This window comes from Hemibagrus wyckioides, linkage group LG08 (genome assembly GCF_019097595.1).
Source record: "Hemibagrus wyckioides isolate EC202008001 linkage group LG08, SWU_Hwy_1.0, whole genome shotgun sequence".
In the NCBI taxonomy this organism is placed as follows: Eukaryota; Metazoa; Chordata; class Actinopteri; order Siluriformes; family Bagridae; genus Hemibagrus; species Hemibagrus wyckioides.
The window spans coordinates 25,174,242-25,201,391 of record NC_080717.1 but is presented as its reverse complement, the minus strand read 5'-3'; the positions used below and the strand labels follow the sequence as shown (position 1 = coordinate 25,201,391).

The following is a 27,150-nucleotide window of genomic DNA, read 5'->3' as shown; positions in this document are numbered from 1 at the left end:
ATCATTTTCATTATTATTATTATTTTTTTTAATTTATCATTCAGAAAAGCTTTGCCAGATTTAATACACTTTCTCTCAGTGTGTGTGTGTGTGTGTAAATGTCATGTAACGTAACCCCAGCATTCTGCACATCATCTCTTTGAGATGGGAAATGTCAGATTTATCTCTCAGTCCTTCCAGTGATAGAATTTGCAGAATTTAACCTTTTCTATATTTATAGCTCGGGTTGACGGATATGACACTGTGATATCGATATCGTGATGATGATGTAAATTTTTGTAGCCATTGAATAAGTATATAACAATATTTTTTTAATTTAATTATTATAAAAAATATTATTTTAAAAAACATAATTATATTTCACATAATTCTAATTATTTATTTATTTATTAATAATTTTTTTTTAATAATATTAAAATATATATTTTTTACTTTAGCACTCCTACTCTGCTCTGTAAATACATTTTCTACTTTTTGTCTTTTCACTATGATAAAATAATCTGTAATAATCCCAGGCATTAATCTGTATTAATCCCACTGTTTGATTTTTTATTTTATCATCTTTGGCTGGTTAATTAATATTGTTCCAGATCTCGCCCTGGAGCTGCTTTGTGTCGACATCTATTGTTAAAAATGCTGTGTAAATAAACCTGAATTGAATCAAACTGAATTGAATGGAATCACCCAGGGACTTTCGTTTGCTTACGGCTTTCAGTCCAGCTGTGACGTTAAGGACGTTAGGTATTTAATTTTGTCGTGGGTTTGTTATTATTCCTAATGACCGAAGAGAGATTTACTATCAGCTGTTTATAATACTCACTACAACCCGGAGGAGAATAGGGAGTGTTGTTTCGTTTCTCTCGTCTGTCGGGTGTGAGATTGCTCTCTCTCGACAGCCGAAGCTGAGTACTTCACACTTCAGCCATGACTAAACCGAGGAGAAAAGAATCAGAACCAGAGGCTCGATCCCAAATGGCAGTTTTTGATATCTAGCGCACTACTTGCAGTGTAACAGTTATTATTATTATTTTATATCTGTTAAGTGTAGATGTAGAAAGAGAACACTGCTGCAGGCTGTAGGGAGCGAGCAGATGTTCGGGATTAGCTTCGAAAGCATGTTATTTTTATGCTAATAAAATCAGAAATATGAAATGGAGCACAGTATGTGTGTTTTCTAAACTTAAATGGAGGTTTTACAGCGTTTAAGTGATTCATGATTAGGTAGGATTCTAAGGAGAACATTGAAATCCCTTTAATTATCCAGTGAAGCTTTAAAGAACCTTTTGTATTAACAGGGAAAGTCTCCAGTCTTCACAGTTAGCTAAACTCTCTTGGATTATTTATGGTTTCTTTAAAGGTTTATTGGATAATTAAAAGCTCCTGGGCTGCTACCTGTAACCCTTAGAGAAATCCCTTTAAAAGTGTTGTTCTTCCTGAGGGACAAGAAAAGAACCCACAAAAATGAAGAATCTTCCATTGTTTACATTACCTTCACCAGGGTAAAGTGGATGGGGCTAATCTCAGGCTCAAACTGACCAATCACATGGCTGATGCCGCTCAGCCCACCCACACAGGTTTTAGAGAAAATTTTCTTTGGACAAAAAAAAAAAACTTTAAGCAAAACTAAGAACACAATGAAAATTGTTGCAAGCTAATTTATTGAGCAAAAGCTAAACTAGCGAGCAAAAGCAGACCTAAGAAGCACTTATGAACCTCAAGCTAATCAAGCTAGCAAAACTAGCACAGCACAAAACTAACCTAGCGAGCAACAGTTATTCATCAAACAGAAACTGTAGTGAACAAAACGTAGTCTTCCAGATTCTCTCTCTCTCTCTCTCTCTCTCTCTCTCTCTTTCACCCTACCCCCCTCTCTCACGCTCTCTTTTACCCTTGCCTCTCTCTCTCTCTCTCTTTCACCCTGCTTCTCTCTCTCTTTCACCATCTCTCTCTCTCTCTCTCTCTCTCTCTCTCCCTCACTGTCTCTCTTTCACCCTGCCTCTCTCTCTCTCTCTCTCGCACTCTCTCTTTCACCCTGCTTCTCTCTCTTTCACCATGTCTCTCTCTCTCTCCCTCACTGTCTCTCTTTCACCCTGCCTTTCTCTCTCTCGCACTCTCTCTTTCACCCTGCCTCTCTCTCTCTCTCTCTCTCTCTCTCTCTCTCTCTCTCTCTCTCTCTCTCTCTCTCTCTCTCTCTCTCTCTTTCACCATGTCTCTGCCTCTCTTTCTCTCTCCCTCTCTCCCTTGTTCTGCGCTGTGCTGAAAGGGAATTCTCCTGATTATGTCAGTCATAATCATACACAACAGCAGGCTGGATTTCAGCTCTGACGTTTCGGGAGCTATTTTTAGGAGAAACATCCTATCTTGATCTGTGTGTGTGTGTATGTGTGTGTGTGTGTGTGTGTGTGTTCAGGTATATTTTAACAACAACAATGCCATCAGAAGAGGCTCTCAGACTCTTGCGAATAGCTGTATTAGTAACATTTTCAACACACTTTTTTTTTGTTCAGTATAAGTCACTAGATTATCAAAATAATGATGCTAGCTAGATTCGGTTAGCTAGAAATCCAGACTCAGCGGCTAGCAAGCTGTGAATCCGCGTCAGTCAATCCTGTTAATTGTACGAACATGGTAGAAGCACAAACACAGCTACGACTGCTAGCTAGGAGATTAGCATTTCACCTTCCCTGGTAAACTTCTGTGCCAGTGTTTCTAAGGCCGTATGAGATAACTTTGTAGTGAATAAAACACTCAAGCACCAAAACGCTACAACAGCAACTCGCTAACAATCACAGTTTTTTTGTTTATTAAAGAGCGACGCATGCTCTTTATCCGTTTCTGGCTACATTTAATGTTTTTATGATATAGAGTCTCAAAGTCATCATCTGATTGGTTGAATTCTACCGGATTTCTGCAAGATGGATGTGTGGCATTTTTTTTAAAGGTCCAAGTGGAAACAAAATCATTGTGATGCTCTACATCCCTCATGGAAGTAAGAAGTCTTATGAGGATAGACGCTGGATTTTCCAAATTCCATTTAATTCAATTCCATTTATTTGTATAGAGCTTTTAACAGTGGACATTGTCTCAAAGCAGCTTTAGTACAGAAACACAGAAAAAATGATAAAGTTAAGTTACTTAGTTTTATCCCTAACATTTATCCCTAATGAGCAAGCCTGAGGTGACAGTGATGAGGAAAAACCCCCTGAGATGATATGAGGAAGAAGCCTTGAGAGGAACCAGGCTCAGAAGGGAACCTCATCCTCATCTAGGTGACACTGGGCAGGAAATGATGTAAATGTTGATAATGTCCTTTCTACAACAGCAACCAAGAGCTCTTGAAAACTATGTGTGATGTGAAGTACAAATGATCTGAAGTTTAGAAGCTAAAAACTTTTTTAACTGAACAATCTGTGGTTGCACATTTTCACGTCCCTAAACATGAACAAAACTATCTCCGATTGGTTGCTTTACAGTCAGACGATGTCTTGGTTTTATTGGTCCTCAGCCAATAAAAACTGCTATGGAGTCCAGACCTTCTGCCGTTCTATGCTTCAAAACTTCACATTAAGGATTCGCATGAATATCGTCCCAAATTTGAAGTAGAGTGAAAGTCCAGTCCCACGCTGCCTCTACACTCGCTCTCCTGCTTACAACTCAAACACATTCACACTGAGTCATTTTTAGCTCAGGGCTTTGGGCTGACGTTCTTCCAATGCTGTGTGTGTGTGTGTGGTGTGTGTGTGTGTGTGTGTGTGTGTCATGGCTGGTGTTGGCAGTGCAGTGTGAGCAGCCTGGATGAACACAGAGAGATTATGTGTACTCAGCTGGTACACGGAGAAAAAGAAACAGAGGATTTGTGGGTTTTGTTCTGTTAATCTGTGTGTGTGTGTGTAAAAATGTTAAAACCTGTGTAGGTCACTTGTTCTCTAACCAAATGTATTCCTGGATCCCCTCCCATCTGCTCCATCCATCCATACATCTGTCAGTCTGTCCATCTAGTGACCCATCCAACCATCCATCCATGAATCTGTTCATCTGTCTATTCCATGCATCCATCCATCCATCCATCCATCCATCCATCCACCTATTCAACTAGCTATTCATCCATTTATTCATCCATACTTCTATTCTTCTGTGAGTCTGTCCATTTATCCATGTTCTTCTTCACCTGGCTGTCCATTCCAACCATCCATCAATTTGTCCATCCATCCATCCATCCATCCACCTATTCAACTAGCTATTCATCCATTTATTCATCCATACTTCTATTCTTCTGTGAGTCTGTCCATTTATCCATGTTCTTCTTCACCTGGCTGTCCATTCCAACCATCCATCAATTTGTCCATCCATCCATCCATCCATCCATCCACCTATTCAACTAGCTATTCATCCATTTATTCATCCATACTTCTATTCTTCTGTGAGTCTGTCCATTTATCCATGTTCTTCTTCACCTGGCTGTCCATTCCAACCATCCATCAATTTGTCCATCCATCCATCCATCCATCCACCTATTCAACTAGCTGTCCATCCATTTATTCATCCATCCTACTATTCTTCTGTCAGTCTGTCCATTCATCCATGTTCTTCTTCATCTGGCTGTCCAATCAATCCATCCATCCATCCATCCATCCATCCATCCATCCACATATTCAACTATCCATCCATCCATCCATCCATCCATCCATTCATTCATTCATCTACCCATTCTTCTGTTAGTCTGTCCATCCATCCATCAATCCATCCATCCATCCATCCATCTAATTATTCATCTGTCTGCCCATTCAGTCATGAATTCATTTGACTGTCCATCCATCCTTCCATCTACCTGCTCTATTCATGCAGCTAAACAAACCCATCTATCTATCTATCTATCTATCTATCTATCTATCTATCTATCTATCTATCTATCTATCTATCTGCAAACTTTTTTTTCTTCACACAGATGTTTCTCTTTGATTTCACTCAGATTTGTACATTTAGTCTGAATCCTGACATTTTCCTTCCTCAGCAGGACACAGTGTTGTGTGTTAATAGTCATGAGATGTACGTCTGTGAGGAGAGACACTCTGAACTATTTCAGTGAACTGCATTTTAGTTTGTAGAACTTTAGTGTGTATATGTCTGTGTGTGTGTGTGTGTGTGTGTGTGTTTAAAGTCTTAATTTAAGGGCACCCACCCACTGCTTTCCAGCTCTGTGGGCTCTTCTTTCCCTAACTGTGTCTTTTTCTAGACTCTGTGGTTCTGTGGTTCTGTGTGTGTGTGTGTGTGTGTGTGGTGTTAAAGGCAGATTACAGACACTGGTTCTGAATTGAACACCACCCTGACACACACACACACACACACACACTGTTAGAGAGAACAGGTCTGTTATTATCTACCATATGCTGACCTTAAAACAGATGTAAGGGGATGGGCCATGAGTGTGTGTGTGTGTGTGTGTGTGGGATTGTGGGAGTATGTGCATGTGTGTGTTGTACACATGTGGACATACTGTATGTTCATACGTGTTTTTAGGTTATATGAGGATGGAAAGCTATCATGAGAGTGTGTGTGTGTGTGTCTAATTAGGTGAGAGCAAATCGTTTTGTTCTGCCATTGTGTGTGTGTGTGTGTGAGAGAGAGAGAGAGAGAGAGAGAGAGGTAGATTGATGGCTGTTCCATGGATTCTGTTAATAAACAGCAGGAGACACACACACACACACACGAGAGGATATGGAAAAGCCTGTTTATCATATCTCTCTCTTTTATACCTGTCTCAGAGTTTATCTTTTTGTGCATCCCTCTCTCTCTCTCTCTCTCTCTCTCTCTCTTTCTTTTTCTCTTTCACTCTGTTTGCTGTACTCTGAACTTTGGGCCGTTTCTATGACAACCCTCCCCTCTCATGCTTGAGTTACTCTCTCTCTCTCTCTCTCTCTCTCTCTCTCTCTCTCTTTCTTTCTGTCTCTCTCTTTCTTTCTGTCTCTCTGTCTCCCTCTCTCTCTCTCTCTCACTCTCTGTCTATTGCTCTCTCTCTCTCTCTCTCTCTCTCTCTCTCTCTCTCGCTCTCTCTCCCACAGTGTAAGTGTGCTGTGTAGAATTAACAGGAGATGTCTGAGTCGTGTTGAATGTCTTTCTTTTGCGTTTGTAACCACAGGTGGGCGATTTATCACAAAATTTCATTGTGCATTAAATATTCATTAATTTTAGATATTAGTTTGAAATGATAAGTATTCTCGTCTTCCAGTTCAGTTTTTCAGCACACTGCAGCATTCTGTACATTCCACTAATCCCTACACCTCAGTATTCCATACACCTCCGTATTCCATACACCTCAGTATTCCATAAAGTACAGTATTCCCTACACCTCACTATTCCTTACACCACACTATTCCTTACACCTCAGTATTCCATACATTACAGTATTCCATACACTACAGTATTCCTTACACCTCAGTATTCCATACACCTCCATATTCCATACACCTCAGAATACCATACACCTCAGTATTCCCTACACCTCACTATTCCTTACACCTCAGTATTCCATACACTACAGGATTCCATACACCTCAGAATACCATACACTACAGTATTCCATACACCTCAATATTCCATACACCTCACTATTCCATACACTTCACTATTCCATACACTTCATTATTCCATACAGTACAGTATTCCCTACACCTCACTGTTCCTTACACCTCAGTATTCCATACAGTACAGTATTCCTTACACCTCACTATTCCTTATACCTCAGTATTCCATACACTACAGTATTCCATACACCTCAGTATTCCATACACCTCAGAATACCATACACCTCAGTATTCCATGCAGTACAGTATTCCCTACACCTCACTATTCCTTACACCTCAGTATTCCATACACTACAGGATTCCATATACCTCAGAATACCATACACCTCAGTATTCCATACAGTACAGTATTCCCTACACCTCACTATTCCTTACACCTCAGTATTCCATACACTACAGGATTCCATACACTCCACTATTTTCTACACCTCAGTATTCCATACCATACAGTAATTCGCATACTTAACAAATCTATACACTCCAGTATTCCCAACACTCCACTATTCACTACACACCACTAATCTCTACACTTCATAGTTTACACTATTCCTTACACCTCAGTATTCCATACACCCAACTATTCCATACATTCCACTAATCTCTACATTCCACTATTCCATACACTCCACTAATCTATACACTCCAGTATTCCGTACACTTCATTATTCCTTACACTCCACAATTCCCTACACGTCAGTATTCCATAAACTCCACTAATCTATACACTCCAGTATTCTGTACATTTCATTATTCAATACACTCCACAATTCTATACACCTCAGTATTTCATACACTCCACTAATCTATACACTCCAGTATTCCATATACTCCACTATTCCCTACACATCAGTATTCCACAACAGTATCACTGTTCTGTACACTTGACTCGGCACAATTGACTATTCCGTACACTCCAGCATTCCCTACATTTCAGTATTCAGTAAACTTCCCTAAACCCTCTACTTCAGTGTTCCGTTCACTCCAGCATTCCTAACACTTCAGTAGTTTGCTCAAATCCAAATATAAACACATCAAAAACCTCTAACTTCAGAAATGTGGAGCAAAGCAAAGATAAAAGCAGATCTATATTTATATGTGAAGAAAAAAAAATGGGCCAAGCTGTGTGTGTGTGTGTGTGTGTGTGTGTGTGTGTGGAGGGGGTGGTACATCTGTTATATTACTGTGGTAATTCACATTAATTATCCAAAGTGACTAATGTATTACATTTTCCATATGAATTTAAGGCATTGTGTGCAAATGTGTGCAAGTGTGTGTGTGTGTGTGTGTGTGTGTGTGTGTGCGATAAATGGTTCAGAGCTCCTATACTGTGATGAAGTAGTCAAAGATCAGTTATATAGTTATACAGAAGTGTCAAGGGGAAGGGGGAATGTAGTGTGTGTGTGTGTGTGTGTGTGTGTGTGTGTGTGTGTGTATTGATCTGCCATGATCTAGATTTGAGTGTATTTAGAGCGCAGTCATGAAGAACACCCATTTGGGCCACTGCCTGAGAGCATTATGGGTAATTCAGAGTCACCGTCATAATCCTCCTCTACTGTTCATTGCATAGGAAGAGGATTCTCTCTGAGCTTTGGCTGTGTTCCAAATGATGCGCTTTACACCACGGAGGTGACATTTTAATGCTTGAGTAGCTACTTGGACGATCCCTGTTCGCTGAGGTAGTGCGATTATAAAGGAGTATCTCTGGGATGTCTGTCAGATAAATTTACATGTAAGATTTTAATATTAAAATTATGTGGCTGAAACAATTCTGGTTCACGAAATGACCGTAGGCTGGGTTAGGAACCCTAGGAATTGCCTTTTCTCTGATACGTCCTTGTAAATATCGTATTTGTGTTGAACTCCTCCTTTCTGGAGTGACTTTAGACTCCAGTGTACATTAAATATTCATTCATTTTAGATATTAGTTTGAAATGATAAGTATTCTCGCCTTCCAGTTCTGCTTTTCAGCACACTGTAGCACTCTGTACATTCCACTATTCCATACACCTCAGTATTCCATACACTACAGTATTCCATACACCTCAGTATTCCACACACTACAGTATTCCATACACCTCAGTATTCCATACACTTCACTATACCATACACCTCATTATTCCATACACTACAGTATTCCCTACACTTCACTATTCCATACACACCACTATTTTCTACACCTCAGTATTCCATACACTTCACTATTCCCTACAAGCCACTATTTTCTACACCTCAGTATTCCACACACTACAGTATTCCATAGACCTCAGTATTCCATACACTTTACTATTCCCTACACCTCATTATTCCATACACCTCAGTATTCCATACACTTCACTATTCCCTACACCTCATTATTCCATACACCTCAGTATTCCATACACTACAGTATTCCATACACCTCAGTATTCCATACACTTCATTATTCCATACACTCCACAATTCCCTACACCTCAGTATTCCATACACTCCACTAATCTATACACTCCAGTATTCCGTACACTTCATTATTCCATACACTTCATTATTCGATACACCTCAGTATTCCATACACTACAGTATTCCATACACCTCAGTATTCCATACACTACAGTATTCCATACACCTCAGTATTCCATACACTTCATTATTCCATACACTACAGTATTCCATACACTTCACTATTCCATACAAGCCACTATTTTCTACACCTCAGTATTCCATACACTTCATTATTCCATACACTACAGTATTCCATACACTTCACTATTCCATACAAGCCACTATTTTCTACACCTCAGTATTCCATACACTTCATTATTCCATACACTCCACAATTCCCTACACCTCAGTATTCCATACACTCCACTAATCTATACACTCCAGTATTCCGTACACTTCATTATTCCATACACCTCATTATTCGATACACCTCAGTATTCGATACACTACAGTAGTCCATACACCTCAGTATTCCATACATTACAGTATTCCATACACTTCATTATTCCATACACTACAGTATTCCCTACACCTCACTATTCTATACAAGCCACTATTTTTTACACCTCAGTATTCCATACACTACAGTATTCCATACACTTCACTATTCCATACAAGCCACTATTTTCTACACCTCAGTATTCCACACACTACAGTATTCCATAGACCTCAGTATTCCATACACTTCACTATTCCCTACACCTCATTATTCCATACACCTCAGTATTCCATACATTATAGTATTCCATATACCTCAGTATTCCATACACCTCAGTATTCCATACACTACAGTATTCCATACACCTCAGTATTCCATACACTACAGTATTCCATACACTTCACTATTCCCTACACCTCAGTATTCCATACAATACAGTATTCCATACACTCAACTAATCTATACACTCCAGTATTTCCAAGACTCCACTATTCCCTACACACCATTAATCTCTACACTCCACTATTCCATAGTTTCCACTATTCCCTACTCCTTTCTGGAGTGACTTTAGACTACAGTTCAAGACTAAATCCTTTACAACCTTTCCTGCACGACTTAATACATTCCTTAGCAGCATGACGGTTCAGATGGGATATATTTAATTGTTTTGCTCCGGAATTATTTCTACGGCTCATTTTATAGAAGGTTATCTTTCCAGACACGTGCGTACACAATCTGTAAACAGCTATCCACATGGCGGAATTGGAGAGGAACCAAAATCACAGAGCTTCTCCTGTAGCAATGATCACACTTCCTGTGGGAAAACTAAGCCAATCTGAATAGAGCTTTCAAATAAAGGCTTTAACTGGAATACAACCTGTGAGAATCGACATGTTGGTAAAGATTGTGCTTTATCTTGTGCTTTTTAACATTTTTCTCGGTATAAACACATTCCAGGAAGTCTACAGACACACAGTGTAAACAATTTAGAGGATGTTTAAGGGTGTGGCAGAAATGGGTTAGGGTGCTTTCTGGGGTTTTTTTCTGAATTATATTCACTCTCCTGTTGTGCTCTTGTGCCTCACATCCCTCAGATACACAGATGCACGCACAAACACACACACACACACACACACACACACACACAGAGACGCACATCTTCCCAGTGGAAGCGGCTCACACACCCGGCTGAGCGATGACTCTTCTACTGGGAGGCAGCAGCTCTGATTGAGTTACACTGCTAATTGCATTGTGCTAATAGTTACACAGTTATTCATATCCGCTAATCACATTACACTTTCAACAAGCACATCCGGCTCTGTCCTTACAGAGACACACTCATGAAGGAGTGAGAGTGAGAAAAGAAAACAGACAGAATGCAGATACGATACGTCCGGTACCGAGACAATCCTCAGGTATAAGGACTGAGAGATGCTACTGTTTTGTTCTAGCGGTCGAAGAAAAATCGATGATGACCAGGAAGTTCAACACAAAATAACAAATCCAAAAACACAAGGACAATTCAGACAAACCGGAAAGAGGTAGGTATAGTTTGTGAATGGAATTCTTATCTCTTTTACCTCACTCAAGAAGTAGAATTGTGTATCTAACTTCATTTCCTGTACAAGTCTGACTTTAAATCTTTTAAAGAAAATAACAAACATATATATTTAGATTAATAAGAAAATCAGAGGAAGAACATTCATATGGAGTGATTTTGGATATACTGATAGCGTATCATGGCGTAAAGATTAGTTTGTGATCTCTAAAAACACACCTGAAAAACACATGTATGTTTGGGAGACCAAACTATTCCAGATTAAAGGATGTAAGGAGCGCTATAAGAGCAGAGCTGTGTTCATACACACACCAATCCACTCTCTACTGCTGCAGCCTGCTGGACTTCCTGAATATCCTGAGTGACAGATGTCTCATCCAAACAGAGGTTTTGTTTTATAATTTGTTATTGTGTTTTGCACTTCTTGGCCACCGTAAGAGTGGTTTTTGAAAGAAAAAAAAAGAAAGCAAAAATATGGATATTTATTTAGGTGCAGCTTTCTCCAATTTACTAAAGAGCTAAAGAGCAAGTGTGTGTCAGAACAAAACTGAAATTCTGTCATATTATATCCTAGCAGATGATATGCTATCACCAAATATTGAATCATTAACCCAAGAAACAAAATTCTATCATATCATATAGCATCCTAAAAGTGATACCGAATCATATTGTGTAATATTTATTCAAATCCTGTAGTATCATTGAATATCGAATCAAAAATCATAAACTTATCTGTATCGTATCGTAGCGATACGTGCGGATTCAGCGGTATCGCCAAATAGCGAATCGTCGATACTGGTATGAATTGAAATCGTGTGGAAGTCTGAGGTTTACTCTCCTCGTTTCACCCCCACGTTAGTTACATGAGTGAGAGCTAGCTGGTGATTTTGAAATTAGCCAATTAGGGGGAAAGAAATGAGCGGCAGTTATTTAGACTGCATTACATCGGCATAACAGCCAGGCGTGGATGGTTTGTGTGTGTGTGTGTGTGTGTATATGTGTGTGTGTGTGTGACATTTTAGTCAGTTATAACACCCCCCCACTGCAGAATTGTTAATGAAGCAAAATTCAATCTGAAGACCTAAAGAACTCCAATAAAGTCAAGTGTATGGTGGTGGATAAAGACGAAGGGGTAAGTGAGGAGGTATGATACAAAAACGTGACACGCTGCGGCTTCAAAAAGGTCTGAAATTAATTTTTTTTTTTTTTTAAAAAAAAGGCTGTAGTTACACAAGTCCTGCTTTTACTCCATGTGAGGTGCGAACAGTGTGAAGTGGGAATAATTACCCAGTGAGCCTTTTAAAAAACTAAACAAAAGAGCAAAATTGGACGAAAAACATAGCGAGTTAAATTACGTTCTCCGAAAAAATCGAAAAGAAAAAGCCGGGGTCGTGGAGGTCATTAACACAGCAGATTTGATTATTAGCCAGATTCAGTGAAAAGATATGATCAGCTACTTGTGCAATTAAACCTTTTTTTTTTTAATAAAACGGTGCACAGAAATCTGCCTAATTAATTACATGTAATTACACCAGCAAATAGTTCAGAACATCTGTCTCCTTAACCAGAAACATGAAATCATCTGAAATATATTGCCATCTATATAATATTTAATATTTTATAGACTAATTGAGATGATAAAAACAAGACAACGTCGATTTTCCAAGTTAAACTTTTGTCTAGAAATATGCTTAATATTCAAATACATTTATTTATTACAATCTCAGGGGAGAAACGTTTGCATATAAATGCGTCAGTTTTATAAACACCGGTCGTAAAGAAGTCATTTTATATTATATGTGTGAGTATTTTGTCCTCATTTTCTTATTAACTTTGATCTCGCTGATTTGCAGCATCTTGAAAATCGAGACAGCGGGGATGAGAAAGGGCTCTTTTGTTAAGGCTTAAAAAAAATAAAAAGTAAATAAAATAAATAAATAAGATACCCGTCTTAGAGACGAAGAAAAACACAGCCAAGTATCAGCCGTGTTACCAGACAACAAACAGACGTCCTGAAACAGACGTCCTGTGATGAGTGCGGTTCAGAACCGGACCCGGTTGCCAGATTGAGTATTATGGCGTATTAAATCCTGATAGATGAACTGAGGATTATCGAGAATCTGACAGTTCTTATCCATCTACAAATGTGTCGCACTCATTAGGCATCCTAAATAGACGCCATGTAATGGGTTAGTCAAGGCATCTGGTTTTGATCTGTCTGCTCGAGCCGGGGGGATAAGTGTGCTTATATGTTCAGTTCATTATATTTAAAAACAACAGAGACACGGATTCATGTGTTTTATGGGCTTCGGGTTTTATTTAATGGGGATAACGTAATAAAATTCTCCAAATAGGTAAATAGATAGATAGATAGATAGATAGATAGATAGATAGATAGATAGATAGATAGATAGATAGATAGATAGATAGATAGATAGATAGATAGATAGATAGATAGATAGATAGATGTTTAGTGGGAAAGTGTTATTAGATTTATTAGTGTTATTAGATTAGACATCTTAGATTTATGTTAATGCGATCGTCGTTCTGATACGTTATGGTTTCCATAGTAACAGCTCATTCAATCCGTATAATCGGATTAAAAGGGAATGATTGATACGATGATGTCGTCAGTAAGGAGAAAGGTGTTTCTTTATGGAGCACGTATGGAAGGAGTCTCCAGTGTCAGTTGCTGGGTAACACTGCATGAGCTGTGTGGTTTTTTTTTTTGCACAACATTACACGAAACAGATAAAAAGTTAATGTCATTCGTTATTAGATCTGGCTGTCTCACTGGAACACTGCCATTGGAATGAAGGAATAAAACACTCAGTCATGCTGATATGTTAAAAGAACAGTAACTCTGATTTGTTGATTATTTTCCTCTAACAGCATGACTCAGAGTGTTTTATTTCTTATTCCATATTATATATTATGCAGAGTTACACAGAGTGTGTGTGTGTGTGTGTTTAGTGTATACTTAAAGGGATTGGATTGTGGAAGCCCTTTAACAGAGGGCTTTTTCTTGTAAAACATTTACAGTGTGTGTGTGTGTGTTTAATTAACAACAGCCAGTATCTGCCAATAAACCCCAAATTATAAACTGTAATGAAAACCATACTGAAAATACTGTGTGTGTGTGTGTGTGTGTGTGTGGCCAGATTGATTACAGCATTAAAGATCATAAATGAATGATGGGCAAGGAGGTCGCCATAGCAACAAATTAAAAATGTTTGCGCTCTGAGCTACACACACACACACACACACACACACACACACACACACACATAAAAATATGCACAAGCACAAGCACACACACATACCACACACACAGACATGCACAAAACACCTGTGTGTATATAGGAAGTCAACAGCCAGCTTTCACAGGAAGTAAAGACAGACAGAGAGAGAGAGAGAGAGAGAGTGTCGATGCATGACCTTGTTGCTGGTTTTCATCAAGCTCATCTTCAACCCCTTTTCCCCTGTGTGCACATGTGTATGCTAGCATATTATGCTGTGTGCATGTGTGTTTGTGTGTGTGTGTGTGCAAAGCCTCTTTGTGTATGTATTGTTCTCTTATCTTCCTGTTCCTGTCTTGCTCGGCCAAGCACGTGTGATCGAAGAATCAGCCTCCGCACAAAATTAGCGTCACTTACACACACACACACACACAGACTTGCACACATACATGCACACACTCACACACAGAGATCCAGAGCAGAGGGACAACCATGGTGGGTACAGCACTTCTGTGTGTGTGTGTGTGTGTTTGTGTTTGAGTGGGAAAGTGTTATTCTTTCCTAATCGCTGTGGGAGTAGTTTTCTAGCACTGTTTGTCTTGCTTTTATTCCTCAGTCTGTATAGAGGACAGAGATGGATGGATGGATGGATGGATGGATGGATGGATGGATGGTAAATAGATCACTGGATGGATGGGTTGAGGCAGAGACGAGTGTATGGATGGACATAGATGGATAAATAATGTAGCAGATGGTGTATGAAGATGGATGATAGATAGATAGATAGATAGATAGATAGATAGATAGATAGATAGATAGATAGATAGATAGATAGATAGATAGATAGATAGATAGATAGATAGATAGATAGATAGATAGATAGATTTATATACAGTGTCTTTTAATAAATAAAAAGCTGGATAACAATGGATCACTGGTGAATGTATAGATGGCAGAGGTGTGTGTATGGATGGATGGATCAATGGCTGGCGGCCTGAGGTTTGGATGAATGGAGGGGAAGATGAATGAATGAATGATCTCTTGTGGGTGGAGATAGCTAGATGGCTGGAAACATGAATGGATTACTAGTGCATAAATAAAATAAGATCCTGCATCATCTGTAGATGGATGGATGAATGGAGGGATAGGTAGCTGGGTGGATGGATGGATGGATGGATTATCGATGGTGAACAGATGTTTGTTCAAATGGCTGTGGGTGATTAAACAGATAGATAGTGGTAGACTGAGGATGAATAGGATGAATCTTCACTGGTGAATGAATGGAGAATTGGATGGATAGCTAGATAGATAGATGGATAGATAGATGGCTGGCTGGCTGGATGAGAGGATGGATGGATGAATTACTGGTGTATCAATGGAGGGTGGAAATTAATGGAATGAATGAATAGTTAATTGTGTAGTGAGGATTGCCGATTGATGGAATGATCATGGATGGATGGATGAATGAATCACTATTTGACTGTATCACTGATCACTAACAGCACTTTAAAATACTGACTATCAAGATATTTTGTTTAAAATTAAGAGCTAATTCGATGCATTCTGGCATTTTTTATTTCTTGAAACGGCTGATATTAGCATTTTGGAAGACGCGAAAGCTTTCAGCGTCTAAAAAAAAGCAAACTGAAAGCCAGCTGTGTGAAATTAGGGGTGGATTTGGGCACAGCAGGGTGACGGAGCTGGAGGAACGCACTGATGAGCTGCAGCCTTAGTGACTTTTAGCATCTAATCTCAGGATGCTCACAGATCCATCAGAACCGTAAGATTGACGTTGCTTTTATTTGTGTTTATCACCAACTTCCTGGTTACTCATTGTGTGTGGTCAGATATGTACAAAAGGTCAAAGGTCATGTCAAACTCTGAGAAATTTTAGTTTCCTTCCTTAATTACATACTTATTTAGGGGAACGTTTTCCATACTGTTTATACTGCACAGACATGGATATAGTTTACAGTCAAAAGGATACCCATGTGTCCATCTCTTCCTGTGTAGACGTGCCCTGTTTGAATGCTGGAACCGTACATGCAAGTAGTGATTTTATTATTGCTCATCAGAGTCATAGTCACAAGTGTCAAGAAGGTCAACAAGGCCATAAAACGCAATAAACTCTAGCGTGGAGGTATATACTTAATCAAAATGCACAAATGTGATGGCACTGAAGGCTAGACATAAAGAACAAGAAAAGACCAAGGATATCGATTTTTTTTTTTTTTCAAATTCCGAGTCCTTGGATTGCATTGCAGGTACAGGTAGGCACGAGGAAGACGGCACTAGCGCCGTAATGATTATATTTTACAGTTACGTCTGTGCTGAGATGTTTGATATTTCTCTGAAAAAGAAATATCAAACAGGATTTCGGGAATGTTTTCTACATACACGTACCATTATTTTTAATATAAAAATGATTTCATGTCTTAGACATTTGTCTTATACACCAAAATAAACCCCCATGCACACACACACACACACACACACACACACACACATGGAAATCAGTGAAAGCATAACGTTAGATAAAAGTGTTTGTGCTCCATGTGCAGCTAATATTATTCATTATTCATCGTGATTTGTTCTGATTTCCAGTTCCTGTTTTTTTGCTGATTGCACATTCTCCTCAGCTTTCATCTAAGTCCCTTTCTTCCCTCTCCTTCTTGGTTACCTGCAGGTTCGGCAATAACGACAACGAAAAAGATGACAGCGGTGGTGCCGGCGATTTGACAAGCTTCTCTGCAACTGAGAAGTGTCAAAAACTATCAAACCCAGGACCGACTTTGCTGTCAGGATGTTCAGATTCTTTAAACAATTGTAGAAATTCAGTCCTCCACCAGGCAGCCTCACTGGGGAGGGAAAACGGCAGATCTAACGCCTCAAGCCTGGATAGACTTTATTTTATCAGCAGGCTATAACAACGGAACCATGTAGAAATTTGTTCTGCTCATAAGGGGTGTGGGTTAGTTTTCTAGTTCCTTTTTATGGTTGATTTATGTCTTTTTTTTTTTTCTGTCTTAATTTTCTGAACCAGATTGCCAAATAAAAATGGTTCTGCACACATCCCCGTACCCAAGTGCCTTTCTAAGCTTTCTCAGCAACCTGTCTTGGGCCCTAGTTTTCCCCTGTTACTGGATGTTGGACAGGCTCCTTGCTTCATGTGTAGCCACGTCACTTGAAAAGCGTAGGCGCTCACAGGACCCCTGCTCCTTCCTGGCCCTAGGGATGTTAATTTCTACACCACTGTATCTAGTGTTGCTCCTTGCCTCATTACCTTTTGCCCTGCTGGGATTCCTGGTCTGGGCGCCTCTGCAGGCATCCCGTCACCCATATATCTACTCGTACCGCAAACCAGACACAAATCGGGCCGAGCATGGTACTGTTGCAGGATCTGGGGCAGGAATCAGTGAATGGCGCCCACAGGGCCGCAGTTTCTGCTTTGGCAGTGCCAACGTGTGCCTTCTTCCGGACTCGCTGGCTCGCTTTAACAACTTGGCAGACACACAGCGCAGGGCACGAGAGGTGGGCAAGCGCATCCGTAATGGTGCAAGTCGACCACAGATCAAGATCTACATTGATTCTCCAACAAACACCTCGATTAGCGCCGCATCTTTCTGCAGCGTAGCCACCCAAGGCTTCCGACGAACATCCTCAATAGACCACCGTCCAGAACCAGCAACAGTAAATGACGGTGACAGTGATCCTGTTGCAGAGTGTCCTGTGCATTCATCTGGTGGAACAAGTTCAGACTGTCCTGTCCACAATGTTCAAAGTGTTCCTGAATGTCCTTTGCACTCTAATGGGGAAGAAGCATCTTCAGATTGTCCGATCCACCAACTGGCAGATACGCAGGCATCCAGTGATTGTCCAGTCCACTCCACCACAGTTGTCACAAACTCAGAAGATTGTCCCGTGCATCCATCTGGGGTCCAAATCAGCATCACATCACCTGAGCCTGAGCCTTCTGAGGCTGAAGACCAAAATCATCGACCTAGTGAGGGAGACATAGGCAGCTTGCATAGTCGCACTGCCTCCCGTGAGTCCTTGACCCGTTTCCATGGTGCCACAGATGGGGGAATCCCATCCAACAATACACTCTCACAGCACCGTACCTCTCTCTTCAAAAGGCCCGTAGGCCGCAAGCGTCGACATGGGGACGATGGCTTCGACCATGAGATCTCAGCCTTTTTTCCAGCCAATTTGGATTTCCTGTGCCTGCAGGAAGCATTTGACAGACGGGCAACGGAGCGGCTTTGCGGGCAGCTACACCGCTATTTCCCATACATCCTGAGTGATGTCGGACGCTATGGCTGGAAGGGTTGCTGCTCAAGATTCAAGTTCCTGAACAGTGGCCTTCTCCTGGCCAGTCGCTACCCCATCCTGGATGCACATTATGAGTGTTACCCCAACGGTCGTGCAGAGGATGCCCTCGCTTCCAAAGGTGTTCTTTATGCCAAGGTAAGGGAGCACTTTATGTATGTTTAAAGTGGTAATTAAATCAAGTGTAGTGTACCATGACTAAGCAGTTCTGTTTTTTTTTTTCATTGTACAGAGAGGTATTTGTTTTAAGTTCCTAGTTCTGTTTCAGGTTTACAAAAATTGCACGATTGTGGATTTGAACTAACCTGTCTACATTTTGCATTAGCCATATTTTTGAAATTGATCAGAAGGTTTTAGCATGAAACGCTTACAAAGATTTGGATTTGCTTGACTGTATGGCGATCTTTCGTGGTGGGGTTTTTTCTAGAGTCTCTTTAGGGGTGTATTTGGCTTTCTGTGGTCAAGCTGGTTTGCTGCACACATTGATAGCAGTTGCACTTGTTCTTGCAGCCACTTCCTTGCTTTCTAATTTAAATATCATGCAAACCTATACAAATGAGAGGATTCAATTGACAAAGAGAAGCCTCAGAGATAAACTCTGTCGGCTAGGATTGAACAATGATTTTATTGTTTCTTTATTTGTCAAGGTTAGTGATTTAATGCTTTATAAATAAATTGGTACTGTATAAAAAAACAACACCAAAAGGTCCTCATCAGTCTAAAAATGTGTTTCTTTTTGGAACAAAAGAAAACATTTTACACCAGCAAGAATTCCATATCACTGTTTGCCAGGTTGACTTCCCTAGATTGTCTGTTAAGGTGAAATCTTGCTGTTAAAGCAGGTCTTGTGCAACTTTTTGCTGGTTTTGCTGGTCCTTTGCTTGCAAGCAACATGCATTTTGCTAGTCCAAGCTTTTTTTTAGCAGTGGTTTCTTCTAAGCCAAGCTACCTTTGAAGGTTCGTGACTCATGTGGCTTTGCTGTGTCATCACAACATTAGCGTAGATGCTGTTGTTTCCTTACAACCAGGATGTCGAGGATGCTGCAGCGCCGTCTAGTGGAACAATTTGTTTAAAAATAAAGGTATAGCCTTTTACTGATTGTTGTTTTATTTTAGTAGATCAAATCTAATAAAAATGTTCAATTCTGGAGATGGAATTGGGAAATTTAAAAGGGTTTTGAGTTTAACCGGAAGGATGGGTGGATTTTTATGTTAGATTGATCTGAAAGTAGACCTGTTGCATTGAACCAATACACTATTAAAAACAACAAAGAGGCTAATGTAATGTAATAAAGAGAAAAACCTGGGAATTGTGTAGAGGTGTGTTTGTGTATTTCTAGTGAAGATCTCATATATCAGTTACTGGATTCTTGTGCAATCCTGAGAATGTTGTATTTCACCTGGAAGCAATGAAATATAGACTGTTTATTAGCTGTCAAGTTGATAAAAAAATCGACAAATGGATAAACAGGCAGCTCTTCTGCTGCTTTCACGTCTTAATAACTATAATTGTGAGTCACAATAGTTCAGGTTTTTTGGCAGCTCTGATTTCTGACCAGTGATTCAACTGAGGACAAGGAGATAGCATTTTAAAATAGGAATCTTAGTGTATATTTCAGTTTATATAGAATTAAAAATGAGATATAATACCACTCACATCGGACATTCTCATGTTTAACCTGAACGTAACTACGCCATATGCAAATGCTAGATGTATACGCTAATTTTAGTCACACAATGGAAGTCTGAATAACTTGATGTTTCTTTATCTTCACAAATTCTTCTACGTTATGTAAATGTGGCATTTATTCACCATAAAAAAAGAACATTTTAATGGCTTAAAATGTCAGCTAACTGAAACGGCAGCAGCCTGTTATATATTAGCGACTTTTTAGGTCATTTATTTTGTCCATGAAAAATTTCTGACAGGAAAAATATTACAGTTCCATCTGTGTGACAGGATTTTTCATCACCTACTACTTTTACAACCAAGACACAAAACAAGTAAATGAATAAAAAAAAATGATGGCTTGGGAATGATGGAAGAGAATTTTTCTCCAAAGATGCGAAAGATTTGTGAACATTTTTTGCAGATGTTCAAAAGTCAAAAGAAACTTCTCAGGAGACTGAATTATTTTAATTGAAGCTGAAGAAAAATTCCCAAACTGGAAATCTGTCATATTTCCAGTATTTCCAGGGAAGTGATGAATAACTGTGGAACATGTAATCATATTTAGCTTAATGAAATTGATTTGATTTTAATTGAAATTATATCTTAATTTCTGCACCTGCAATATTCATATATTATCTTTTTTAGATATGTTATACATATTTTTTTCCTTTCCTACTTGTATGCGTAAATGCGTAAAATCTGTATTATAAATTCTATTTTTATGTCATATAATAAGTCGAAAAAGCATGTGTACAGTTGATCTGACCAAAAAATGTGAATTTGAATCTCAGGAGCACAGAAATGAGGCTGCATAAAAATAAATAAATAAATAAATAAATAAATAAATAAATAAATAAATAAATAAATAAATAAATAAATAAAAACTCTGCCTAGCTTGGATACTTTTATGGTCACACACCAAACAGCCTCCATCTCAAAGGGTAATTTAGAGCGGTTTAGAGCAGCCATTGGTCAGGCTTGACTCTGGATGTGTGCTCTGTGAGTACACACGCTGAATAATTTATAATCGTGGCTTTGTAGAGCAGAGCGTCTTTTTGAAGTCTCTCATCCGTAATTCGCAAAGAGAGACGGACTCCTCTGTTCTGATCTTTGTTCCTTCTGACTGTGGAATTGATGTTGGTTTCTATTATTATGAGTTTGGAGCCGTTCCAGCGTGGAGCTGGGTTTTTCATCACAGAGGGATTCTTCATGTGGAGAGTGTATTAATGGGTCATGAATGGCTAGGTCTTTAGAGAGAGAGACATAGGGGTCATGCTTGTGTGTGTATGTGTGTGTGTGTGAGAGAGAGAGAGAGAGAGAGATGTAAGGGTCATGTTATGTGTGTGTGTGTGTAAGAGAGAGAGAGAAGAACAGTAGTGCTCATGTTTATCACCTGAGTCCCTGGCTGAACTCCAGTTCTGTTGTCAGTGCCTGCCAGACAAGCCTGCTAAATGCTGTGTGTGTGTGTGTGTGTGTGTGTGAGAGAGAGAGAGAGAGAGAGACAGACAGAGAGTTGTTAGACACTAAGTGCCGTTTGCTAAGCAACAGCATGCCAGAGGCTGACAGTGGCTGACAGCACACACACACACCCACCCACCACACACACACACACACACACACACACACACACACTGCTCAAGATGGTCAAATCTTCAGGTTTCTCTTTTGTTTTTGCATTTGCACTTTGCAAGGTGCGCTTGTGGGAGTGCAGAAGTGTTGCTCTTCAAACTGTTGAATCCTGGATTGTGATTGGACAGAAGGAGTTGATTCATTTCTTACAACAGAATCTCTGATAGTAGTGCAGATTAAAATCACAAGTTTATATTAATGCGCCTGTTCTAATATGGTATTCTTGCTGGTGTACATCTCATGAGTACAGAGGTTGTACGACAGATGTAAGGATTTTAACAAAAAACCCAAAACTTAGGTAAATATTGATGTTGTGCATTTTCCTGGAAGGAGACATTTATTTACAGTTTGTGGAAGGAGTCTCCAGTCTCAGTGCTAGACGATCACCAGAGATAAATCCGACAGAGGAGTTTACACTTTGCAGTATCTCTGTAACATGAAACATTTTTTCCTTTTTCTATCTGAATAACTTCGAAGAAATGTCTCTTTAATTTCAATTCAGTTTATTTGTACAGCGCTTTTAACAATGGACATTGTCCCAAAGAGCATAAGAAATATTATAAAGTTGCTATTTATCCCTAACATTTATTCCTAATGATTAATCCTGAAGTGACGGTGAGGAAAAGCTCTCTGAGATGTTATGATGAAGAAACTTTGAGAGGAACCAGGCTCCCAAGGGAACCTCATCCTCATCTGGGAAACATGAAATGTAACTAGAAATGGATAAAAAGTATGACATTTTTATTATTTAACGAATAAAGAGTTGCACTTTTGGGTGTGATGCAGTATGAAAGCAATGAAACGCCGCAGGATGGATTGATACTGGGGGAGAAAAATAAATAAATAATGGGTTTCCGAGCTGGTGTCTGTAAGTCGGCTTTGATCACACCACCTTGTGACGTATTCTTTATAATAATTCATTATAATAGCTAAAGTTTTATTGCCTAAGTAATAAGGCATGGGTGTGATCAGTCACCGAAGATCTCTCAGTGTGACTCATTAACTAATATGGCTTTGTCCGAAATGTTAGTTGATATTAGTTTTTGTATATAAATCATCTACAGGGTGCTACCTGTGCTATCTCAGAGCTTAAATCTGCACTTATACATGAACTTCAAGTGTCTTGAGGTCATGATTGGAATCATAAGGAAATCTGTAATAATAATAATAATAATAATAATAATAATAATACGAATAATAACTTTATTAAATTTAATAAACACAATTGCAGACATCTGTTGAATGTGTTGTATTACAATAACAGCATTGTAGAGAACCTCAGAGCAACAAAGAATCCTGTTATCAAAAAGCAGTTTTTTGGGAATCTAGAAAACTGTTTCCCAGTTTTCTAGATTCTAAATCTAATTCTGTGAACTTAGGAATATCTATAAATTTCCAGCCTGAGAACTTGGAAAATATAAAAGCCTACGAATATATAGAACTTGGAAAATGTTATCTGGATAAACACACACATATACACAATACACACACACACACACACACACTTTAAAAGCCTTGTATTTTCGTGCTCATGACTCATGACTGCGCTGAAACTGTTCTGGTGGTCCGTGTTTTCTGACACCTTATTAGTGCATATTGGTTTTTCCTTTAATTTGTCAAGATGTGATAAATGAATACGGCTGACGGCGAAATAAACACAGGCAAAGAAAAGAGGCAGGAGAGATGGAGTGAGGCGAGGATGAAGAGAGGCAGAATATTAATTAAACTTGTTTCCCATAGGATGCAGCAGCTCTCCAATTTCAGCCTTCCTGAGCACACACTTATCCTTCTTCTTCTTATTTAAAAGCTGTCTGACGTCTCAATGGGAACGGAATCAGCACCGGGGTGTGTGTTTGTGTGTGTGTGTGTGTCTGATAGTGAGAGAGACAGAGAGAGAGAGAGAGAGAGAGAGAGAGAGCGTCCCCCAGTATAACATGATTGTCTTCTCCTGGTTCTTGAGACTGTTGTGTAAGTGTGTGTGGGTGTGTGCGAATGTCCAAGTGTCACTTGGTGTTTGAACTGTGTGTGTCATTGTGTGTCAAAGTCTCACTTAGAATTTGTGTTAGACGTGTGTGTGTGTGTGTGGACTCGGTTACTCAATACTATTCACCACTTCTCTGATTCTGTCTTACTCTTGCAGTAATTATGTGTGTGTTTATGTGTGTGTGTGTGTGTGTGTCCCACTTTGTATTTGTCTCCACTTGGTGCCTGAGTCTGTTACGTGTGAGTGTGTGTGGGTGTCTGAGTGCCTGTCTAAGTGTCGCTTAGTGTTTGAACTATGTGTCTTGCTCTCTGCCTTTTGTGTGTGTGTGTGTGTGTGTGTGTACACTGTGTTTCCATGTTATCAGGGCCACCATATTAGGTCACTTGGTAGGTGTTCAGTTACTGACTGCAGGCCATCTGTTGCTCTGCACAAAAGTATTGCCGCCCCTGGAGCTCATGCATCAGTGTGTACACGTGTGTGTTTATTGTACTTTAACACACACCTACTGCACTTTAATACCGTACACACTCCAACCTCGTCGCTCACCGTGTAGGCTTAAGTCTCTACAAACTAAAACCTCATCTTTCCAACACACAACTTGTGTTAAAAAGGTTTTTGTGTTGCATTCATAGTGTATTTTCAAGGGCACTTCTTTAATTCATTTCTCGAAAGCTGCTACATAAAAGTTCCTGATAACATTTCAGGTTTCAAACTGTTTATATGTGAACATTTCAAATTCCAAAAAATTCCAAATTTCACAAATCCAGATTTTTGGAAGTGTGTAAGAGGATCTGATATCCAATAGATCAATCCTGTAGGTATGGGATCAGTGCCTTCTCTGTTTAAGTGTGTATTGTAATTGTTTCTTGAGAATCATTATACAATATATAAAAAGATAAATAAATAATATAAACAAATAGATTTATTTAATAATAATAATAATAATAATAATAATAATTATTATTATTATTATTATTATTATTATTATTATTATTATTATTATTATTATAAATAAATAAATAAATAATACACCCTTTAGGATCCAGTTCATCCAAAAGTCCCTCATGCTACTGCCCAAGGATGCAAGGTTTGTGAAAGTTTTGCAGCGTCACACTGTTTGTTTGTCAAAATAATTTCATTTCCATTGTGAGTTTTTTTGCTGATGAAATGCTATAACTGGACCTAAAGTTTCCAGGTCATGAATTTTGACGGCTATAATAACGAACACACACGTACGCTGTTCCCTGTTTTCAGCCCCTACATTTGCTGACGCTTAAAGTTTCTGGGCTCAGTGGTGGTACACACTTCCAGCCAAGCATGCATAAGTACCTGAAATATTCATTTCACACTGCAGGACACACACACACACACCGAGCCAGACAAGCTGCACTCTGCACTAAGGCAGTGGATCATCACGATCCCATAATGGAATTAAATCTACAAATCACCACTGAGGAGCGCTTACATTTACTAGCCCCGCCTTTATAAACTGTGCCGCTTGCATTTTATCCACCCGCATTAATTAAGCATCCAGGCTTTTTGCTTTGGCAACGAACCATGTGAGTTAAAGGAAATCTTTGTTACGATTGATCGATTTAAACCACTTGTCTTAGTGCTTATAATCCGTCTGGACTCCGCAGCTACTCTGCGTCCAAGAATTCAAGACTCTGTAAGGAATCAAACACTCCTTGGTGTGCTGTTATGGGAAAATAATCAGTGACAGCGTAAACCACTCATGCGGTCTCATGACTCTCGCACACTCTCGCTCGTAATTTTAAATCGTCCAGAATTTAATATTCAGTACATTGGATTCAAAATTTCGGCCAAGTCTCCTTACTGTTTTGTGTCATTCTAAAACACGCCCAAAAACTTTATGACGTCGTTTCTTTCCCCTCACGTCCATGTGAAGTCATGTGGTGCAACCTGCACGCTGATTGGAGAATATTATTCAATCCACTCTGAAATCTACTCATATGTTTATATGAAATAAGGCGAGGTGGTTAAAAAAAAGAGATTCTCTAAAGATGTTAAATGATGAAATAAAACAGATGTTTTCTAAACAAAAACATGAATAAACACACAGCGCACACAGACCGCTCTGGCTCAGACGCCGCCATGTGTAAGAAGGTTTCATAGTAACATGCATATTTGTTTATTTCATAATTACTCATAAGCACATAGTCACCTTTGCGGGCTTTATTTATTTATTCATGTATTGGATGCTGAAAGCTTTCTTTGATTCCTGTCTGGCTCTTCCGTCGGTTAGAAACTCGACAGAAGGAAAAGGGAAGGAAGCAGGCAGGGTGTTTCTCTCTCTCTCTCTCTCTCTCTCTCTCTGTGTGTGTGTGTGTCTCACACAGGAGACGATCTGTCTCTTTGCTGCCGTTTAATCTGCATTAAGAACAAAAACCTGCATCGATCCAAATGACATCAGACTTCACTAAGCCAGTTCCCCATAAATCATCAGTAAGAAGCTGAGAGAGAGAGAGAGAGAGAGAGAGAAGGAGAGAGAGAGAGAATGACACACTCGAAAACTTATGTTTCACCTAATACAGGAAACTGACCCGAAACTGTGCCAATGTGTCAGGTACCATGACTCAACTGCACATCTAAATCATCGCTCGACTTCTTCAGCTTAAAATCGGAAATAAAAATCGAAATGACAAAAGAGCATCACCGTCTTCCTCAGCACCGTTGCCGTATATCACCTAAGGGAATATTGATGAGATTAAATGATAAAATATCCATAAATGTCTGTACCAACACTTTTAATCGAGGATAAAATGAACGTTAGTCCCTTAAATTCATCTCATTTTGAAGATTATGTTGTAGAAGTTGTGGATGAATTCGAAGCTATGAGCTTTTAGGATTGTGTCTATAGACCTACGCATTTAGCTAGCTTGCTGAAACGTTAGCTAGCTGTAAACTGACGTGTTGTCAAAATGAGATTCATTAGAAAATTTTTTAAATGATTTATAATGTACATGGGAAATAAATGTACTTCAAATTTTAATCTATCGATATATATCTTTGGGATCTGGCTAGCATTAGCGAATGAAATTCAATTTAGCTAGCTTACTCAGCTAGCATGGTAGCCGGTTTTTGGGAGCAAATATGAGCAAATAGGGGATTCGTAATGCTAGAATATACATCTTTGGTGAAAGTTGGTAAAGAGAGAGCGAGAGAGAGGGAGAGAGAGAGAGAGACATGCTAATGTACATGTGCATGTAGTTGGTGAACA

The 27,150-nt window shown here is 39.2% G+C and overlaps 1 protein-coding gene across 2 annotated transcripts in view; it reads left to right on the top strand.

The window, feature by feature from the left end:
* Positions 1-27,150, top strand: part of smpd3 (sphingomyelin phosphodiesterase 3) — a 45,883-nt gene that overhangs the window by 5,144 nt on the left and 13,589 nt on the right. Inside the window, exons 1-2 of one of the 2 annotated variants that reach the window (XM_058397708.1) lie at positions 14,637-14,790; positions 16,982-18,762. In XM_058397708.1, the coding sequence (XP_058253691.1) occupies positions 17,353-18,762 (1,410 nt within the window). In that variant the 5' untranslated portion in view covers positions 14,637-14,790; positions 16,982-17,352. Of the gene's footprint in view, positions 1-14,636; positions 14,791-16,981; positions 18,763-27,150 lie in introns of those variants that run through there. The other variant, XM_058397707.1, reaches the window with a different exon arrangement.